At 60.3% G+C, this 7,500-nt stretch overlaps 1 protein-coding gene across 1 annotated transcript in view; it reads left to right on the forward strand.

Annotated features, from left to right (window-relative positions):
• The window catches only part of LOC119098281 (cysteine-rich motor neuron 1 protein), a gene marked incomplete at its 5' end in the record, with an annotated part of 36,151 nt that overhangs the window by 18,896 nt on the left and 9,755 nt on the right, over nt 1–7,500 (forward strand). Inside the window, 2 exon segments of the mRNA XM_037221205.1 lie at nt 6,907–7,152; nt 7,439–7,500. The exon segment at nt 7,439–7,500 is cut by the window's right edge and continues 157 nt beyond it. Of these exon segments, the coding sequence (XP_037077100.1) occupies nt 6,907–7,152; nt 7,439–7,500 (308 nt within the window).

Genomic DNA, 7,500 nt, shown 5'->3' on the forward strand with positions numbered 1-7,500 from the left:
ACTCGGTGTGACCAGGCCTGAGCGGTCACGCGCGGGAGCTTGTACCGAACCGCAGCCTGCGCTGCCAGAGCGCGCGCCATGCGCACGTCCGTCGGGCCCGGCCTTCTGCTGCCGGCGCTGCTGCTGCCGCTGCTGCCGCACGGGGTGCGCATCCGCGGCGTGGAGGCCGGTGAGTGGCGGCGGGCTCAGGTGACCTGGAGACGGGCGGCAGCGCTCCCCTGCAGACGGACGCTGGCGGAAGGGAGCGCAAACCTGACCTCGTCCTCCCACGCTCGTTGCAGTGCACGTCTCGTGCATTCTGGCTGGGCACGCAGCCGCGTAACCGGGCTGTTGTTTAGCAGCCGATCGGTCATCGCCGCCGGAACTTGCCATTTCCGTCCCCCAAATACGCCGGGATCATGCATGCCGAATTGACGATGGACGCACCAACCAAGCGCGATGGTTTGCCTTCGACTCATCTGTCTGGAATTTCGACAAATGGTTCCAGCGTGTCCCCATGGCTCTGACGTGACCAACATGAAGGGAAGTCCCCTCGGCAAATGTATAATGTGATGCCACCCCTGCTATTTCGGTCGCCTGCGACGAATCTTGTGTGTACTCAGCACGTGCTGAGGATCATTAAGATCACCGTAGATAACTAATGTTAATGGTGGATTAGGAGATTGGCTGATAGCATAGCAACACCACACACAAAAGAAGGGTTGCACGGTTCATTTATTTTGGTGAAGTGTTGTATCTCTTGCCATGATTAATTCACATCGGCTGTTTAAAATGTATCAGTTGGTTTTGCGTGAACGGTCTTCGGCATCTTGGTAAACCAAGCACAACAGCCAAGAAAAAGGGACCCTTTTGATAGAATTTGATGTCCCCCCGCCACCCGGCGTCAATTGCCAGCGTCCGTGTTAAATCCTCGCGGCCGAGTGCCCGACACGCTCTGCCCATGTGCTTAAACCTGCTTGGAATGCATTTAACAGCATCATTTCAAGAAAACGCAGGTCCGGCTGGAGCTCTTTAAGTCTTCAGTCGTTAGAACGCTATTACTCGAATATGATTTCTAGGAACTGGCCTGTTGTATTATGGACGTTGTTTGGAAAGGCATGCCGGACTGTTGACGCGACATCGAAACGAGACGGAAATCACGGGACCAGACGCGGAACCCCGCCCGAGTCCTATGCTATATGGTCTGCTAATGAGGTCAGGGACCTTCTCGCGCTCGGCCATCAGGAAGGTGACGGCCAATTACTGCAGCAGTTTTACGGGGCGTTGCACTCTGAATGTTGGGCAGCACCAGTTTAGAAAAGACGAGGCAGGAGTGTACACGTTATTTCGCACAGTGTCGTCACATTACGTAGTTTCCCGCCGTTTGTCCGTCGTATTATTTCACGAAAACGTTTTGCGCATCCGCGTGTGGCTTGACGGCGTCTAAGCAGAGGCCAGACACAGCTGGGGAGCAGGGGGGGAGGGGGAGGGGGGGGGGGGCACCAGACGTGACCGGCGGTGGTCCGTGTTACGACCGTAGCCCGATTGTCGGCCTGCTGTCCAGTCATCGACCACAAAAATGACCAGCAGCTCTTGCACACGACGGACGGCCGCTGCAGACCACGACCCGTTCCCACGGTGTTTATCGCCGTGGTGCTGGTTTAGAGCCGCTGTACCGTATTCACGACCGCTGGGGAGAAGGGCGCGGAATGGTCCACGCTCTTCCAAATCTCCTTCACGTCCACGGATTTTGGCCTTGGTGGCTCTGCCGGAAAGGATCCGAGCCGCGGTGCGTGTCGCGATCCCAGCTTAACGCCAGCACACAGGCGGCGGGGGCCGGGCTGCAGCACGCCACTGCCAGCTGAAGGGCCGGTCTCCTCCTGATCCTCCTCTCCTGCTGATCCTCCTCCTCCTGATCTGACAGCGGCGTGCGGCTGGTCAGGGGCTTGATTATATTAATTTTGTACCTGCCGGCACGTGCAATACACCGACAACAGGTTCTGTGACTGGGGTGATATCTCCTGTATGTGCCATTGGCTTGACCGCCACCGGCAACGGGTAGTGCCGAGCATGCATTGGGATGGTAGTTTGTATTTCCTGTCGGACTGGCAAGTACAGCACTCCATGCACCGGAGGGCACTGGCTGTATGTCCTGCAACGCCGCACTGACGACACATGCTGTGTGAGCGATACAAGCAACAGGTGCTGACGTTCAGAATTTCGTGTACTTCCCAAGGTTTCAGGATTTCAGGAACATGTTCCAAAAAGTAACACTGGACAAAGTGGATGATATGCTCAGCCGAAACGACACAACTGCAGATATTGTTGGGCAATGGGCGAAAGCTGACACCACGCGCTGCCGGGCTGACTCTTTTACCAGAGGTGCTGCAGGGCAGACATTGACACCAAGGGTGCTACAGAACAGACACTGACACCAGGCGCTGCCGGGATGACACTGGTACTAGGGGTGCTGCGAGGACGACACTGCCACTGGGGGTTCTGCCGGGTCGACTCTGACTCCAGGGGTGCTGCAGGGCAGACACTGACTGACACCAGGGGTGCTGTCGGACTGACACTGACACCAGGTCGTGCCAGGCCGCCTAGGTCACTCTGTCTCGGCCTGCCGTAGGCCATAGGCGATTCAGGCGATCCGGTACTCTCATCCTCGTCGCCGTTTGTGGGAGTCAGCTACTGTGCACTGCAGATGGTCAGCGTCCGGTGAGCCAGCGGCTGGCCAACAGGCTGGTTAAACGTGCGCTCTGAAGAGGGGCGAGGAGACGCTGAGGTGTCACTGGTGCTAACGTGGGACTGAACACTGGACAGCTGGTCTTGTTATTCGCTCCTGAAGGAGACGGCTGCTAACTGTCTACCAAGGGTTTCGGAGACGTTGATAAGGTCATGCCAGCCATGATAGCACTGCTTTCGCTGGCCCGGCACGCATGCGCAACAATACGCAGACGGTGTTCGGTGCCGGTCTCGCACCGGACAGTTTGACAGCTGTCTGGCGATTGACGACGCCCAGACCCATCGCAGCTGCTGGTGCTGGCCGCCTGACAGTGACGGGCGGTCAGTAGCGGCCGGCCAGGGATGATCGGCCAGTGACGACCAAGTAGCAATGGGCGGTCAGTGACGGCCGGCCAGTGATGACCAATCGATGACGGCCAGCCAGCGATGTCCGGCCAGCGACAACCGGTCAGTGACAGTCAGTCGTGACCACCAATTAATGACGGTCGGCCAGTGACGGCCGGCCCCTGACATTCGACTCTGAGTCGGGCGGCATGTGGCGGCGGCCGCGACCGGCCAGCTGTGTAATGCTCGTCTGGCGCAGGTGCTGGCTGAGTCAGCCGCGCCCCCGGCCGCCGACCCTCCACACCGGCCGGTCACGGTCCCGGCCGCAATCCCTGATCGGCCTTCACCCAGAGACGGCGGCCCGGCGCCGCCCCAGACGAACGGGCAGACGCCGAGGCCGGCCCAGCCCGCCGCGGCGCTCGGACGGCCGCGGAAACAGTCGGCCGCCCGCCGCCGGGATAACACCCCGCGCCAGAACCGCATCGCCGTCTAAATGCGTCTTCGGTGGAGCCTGAAATAGCTGCACTTAGCGTCAATCGGACGGCCGTGGCGCGCCCGGAAAAACACCCGCCCGGCCGGGCTCTACTGGCCTGGCGCCGCGATCGCCCGTCACAGGACGTCACGGCGCGTCACGGCACGTAGGAATGCTGCTCATCGATTGGTGGCCGAGTTTGTCGCCGCAGGTCACGCGGGGTCCCACGGACTCGTGACCGCAGGTCGGGCGAGACGGTTATGTGGGGAGGGGGCGGGGATTCATGCAGCCGCGCACCCGAGCGAGGGCGCAGTGTTGGTCTTGGCTGGTCCCCACCTGAATGTCTGCTTTGTGGCGGGCCACGTGATGCAATATCGAAGATTGTAGCGGTGGCGGCCACCAGCGCTCCGGATGGCGCCGTTGTCGGCCCTCGGCGCCGCTCGCCGCCCTGCACCGTGGGGTTGGCTGTGCACTGCACAGCTCTGCACTGCACTGTGTGCAGTGTGCAACTGCACATGGCGAGGTGGCCGGCCAGCCGGCCCGCGGGCACGGCCGGCGGTACGGTACGCCCAGGAGGTGAGCCGCTCGACGACCGGTGACAAGCCGGGACACTCGATCACTCCTGACTCAGTGAGCCCGCCGCCCTGTCAGAGAGAGAGAGAGAGAGAGAGAGAGAGAGAGAGAGAGAGAGAGAGAGAGAGAAGAGAGAGAGAGAGAAGAGAGAGAGAGAGGAGGAATAAGAGAGAGAGAGAGGAGGGAAGAGGAGAGAGAGAGAGAGAGAGGAGAGAGAGGGAAGGAGAGGGAGAGGGAGAGGAAGGGAGAGGGAGAGGAGAGGGGAGAGGGAGAGGGAGAGGAGGGGAGGGAGAGAAAGAGAAGGGAGAGAGAGAGAGAGAGAGAGAGAGAGGAGACCGCAGTATCGGGACTGGCGGCTGCGCTCCGCCCCCTGTCGCCGTTGGAGATGCGGAGTGGTGCCTACGCCTCTGTTAATCGCGTCATCTGTCATCTGGAAGGGCTTCGACGGGCATATACTGTCGATACTGGGACGGAAATGCAGCGAGCGGGCGTTGCTAGACGAGTGCATGCACATGATGTGTGCTAGTAACGGTTTTCGTAGGACCTCGGCCCATATAAGGCGTGCGGCCCTCTGCAGGCGTGGCACGGGACGGCGCGTCAGCTGTAAACAGGCCAGTCATCGGAAGCGGCGCCGGCGGCTGCGCTGTATCCGCGCTTCCGCTGGGTGTGCGGTGCGCACCCCGCGAGACACGGAAGCGGCGCCGGCGGCTGCGCTGTATCCGCGCTTCCGCTGGGTGTGCGGTGCGCACCCCGCGAGACACGGCCGCGCGCCGCTCGCTGTGTGGCGGCCCCCTTGCTTGGGAGACTGCGATGCTGGCGCGCGTGACGTTATGCTGGCGGCGCGCCGCGCGGATGCCGCGATCGCTCACGTGCGTTCGTGTAGTCGAGCTGGTCGTCTCTACTACAATCAAATCTCGAGTTTGCCGACAGCCTGCTCCGCCTGCAGAGTAAAGCGGCTTTGTTCCGACTAATACCATTGTCGTGTTGACTGCAGTGGCCAAGATGTCTGTTGTTTGGATTTGCTGTTGTTTTTTGCTGGTATATGGTGAACGTTCTTCTCCTGTTCTCCCTTTTTCGCTTTGATACTGCATATTGTATGCTGTACGTAACAGCTTGCATGTTGTACGTCATTGCGTTGCAATCCAGAACACCACGTGCCCAAGAAAATGGCCTGTGAAGTCCGAGGTTGAGCCGGCGCCGTTCCGCTGGACGCCAAAGCTGAAATGCGGTGAAGCCAGATGTCCGCTGTCATTGGCGCCCTGCTGTCCGTTGCGCAGGCCTTCGATATCACCGCGGCCTTTCCTGTCGATTGCTGTTGCCTTAGGTCGCGCGCGCGGCTGGTTTTCTGCCTCCAGCGCGTGTGAGGATGTCTTATTTGCCCAGGTTCGCTCGAACTCGGCCAGAGCTGCATCGATTTTCCATCTGCGTGTCGACAGCTCTCAGTTTGGGAGTGGCGCTGATGGGAATCACTAGCAAGTGTTGGGATACAAGAACCACCTCAATGTGATGGCAAAACCACTTTGAAAAGAGTGTAGCACATCGACACGTGCATTGAAAGGTTAGCCAGTCGTGGCCCTAAGCGACCCCTGATGCTATCTTGTTTATACAGCGGAGATAAGTAATACCCACTCGCCATGGCTGATACGAACAGGGTGAAATAATAATGAGCGTGAATAAAAACTTCCGGCGTGATTTCAGCAACATGCATGACCTGGCGGATTCACCTGTGCATAATTATTGCGTGATTTTGATCTGTGCACCTGGCCAACGCTTAAGCCAATGTACCCTTTTGTCGGAGAACGCTGGATCAAATTATCCGGATGTACCACGAGCATACAATTTCCGCGCATCACCTAGCTTTTAATGCCTTCGTAATGGCCGATTGGTCATCTCATTCATGCTATTGGCACATAACAGGATTTCACCCTGATTGCTAACCTGGAGCTTGCCGTCAGAATTACTGGCGGAGAGTGTCGGCTCATAGGGCAGCAACGTCGTACGATGATCTCTTGCATTTTGAATTTGAACTTCGTAGATAATCGCGAAAGCATGCTGTGAGGACGCCTCACAGTGAAATCTTTTGGCGAATTAAGACATACGTATCGGCCAGGGGACCTGTGCCCAGTAGATGTGCCAGCGCCCAACATACTTGTTTATGCCCATTGAATGGCATGATCGGCTAGGAAGTGTGCTTAATCCAGCGGCAGCGTTTGACACTGCTGTCAGTAAACACGTCGGTGATGTAAGCTGTTTGCTGTCGCCACTGACGGCTGGAAGCGCCGGGCGCCGGCGCGGCAGTCCCGGCGCGTCACTCGGCGCCTCCTCGCCGCCGCCGCTGGCGTGCATACCGTGCACGTAGCTCGTGCACTCTGTCAGCGCGTATTTCACGACCAGGCCGCGTGCAGCCACGGTTGTTGAAGCCGCGCTGCCGGCATGCTCGGCGCCGGTGCCGGCCCGAGCTGAAGTGATGGGTTTATATGGCCGCGTGCCGGCGGCGATAAGCCCCCCCCCCCCCCCGCCCGCCGACCGGCTGGGCGATGGCACCGCCTGATGATAGTGGTTCAGCCTTGAGTGCCGGCGATGCGGGGACGCGTGACGTCGCCGTGGGACCCCGGCGGCTGCTGATGTGGTGACGAGGAATGACGGCGCCGACGGTGACGTGGCTGGGGTGCGAGATTCGACAATGACGTACGCGATATGGCGGTCAGTGCGCTCGGCCCGCACTGGGGGATACTGTGACCACCAGTGCTCCCCGCCCTGTTCCAGCGAGTACCTCTCGTACGGGGCGACCTGACCGTGCCGCTCCGTTCCAGTGGAGGTGACCCCGTGCCCCGGTGTGACCTGTGCGCCGTCGGTGACCTCGTGCCCGGCGGACTCGGTGCTGAAGAGCGTGCAGTCGGCGCCGGCCGGCTGCTGCCCGCCGGCCACCGAGTGTGTCTGCGACCTGGAAGGGTGTCCGCTGCCGCCCGTCTGCCCCGAGGGCCTGCCCACGGTGACGGTGCCTGGCAGCAGGACGCCCGGCCACTGCTGCAGCCAGTGGACGTGTCAGGTCAACACCGGTAAGTCGACTCCGGCCCGGCCACGTCGCAGTTCACCAGTCCGGGTGAACACTGTTGGTCAGCGCTGTCTGTCTAATACCAGATGCATGTGGCGCATGGTGTGTGTTTACAGTGTATCCATGACCACTGTGTTACGAGTGCGCCTTCATCTCTTCGCTGACATAGGCCGCAGAGCCTCACCACCCCACCCCTCCCGGTCAGTCTGCCCTAACCCGTCGGGCCAGGTGTGCCTCCCCGCTGCCGCGCCGCTTCCTGCGCCACTAACGCCGCCACGCGCGCCGGACAGACCCCTGCGTCAACGTGACGTGCCCGCCGGCGGCGGCCGCCTGTCCGTCGGACAGCTACCTG

Source organism: Pollicipes pollicipes, unplaced genomic scaffold (genome assembly GCF_011947565.3).
Source record: "Pollicipes pollicipes isolate AB1234 unplaced genomic scaffold, Ppol_2.1 Scaffold_2555;HRSCAF=2994_pilon_pilon_pilon, whole genome shotgun sequence".
NCBI lineage: Eukaryota > Metazoa > Arthropoda > Thecostraca > Pollicipedomorpha > Pollicipedidae > Pollicipes > Pollicipes pollicipes.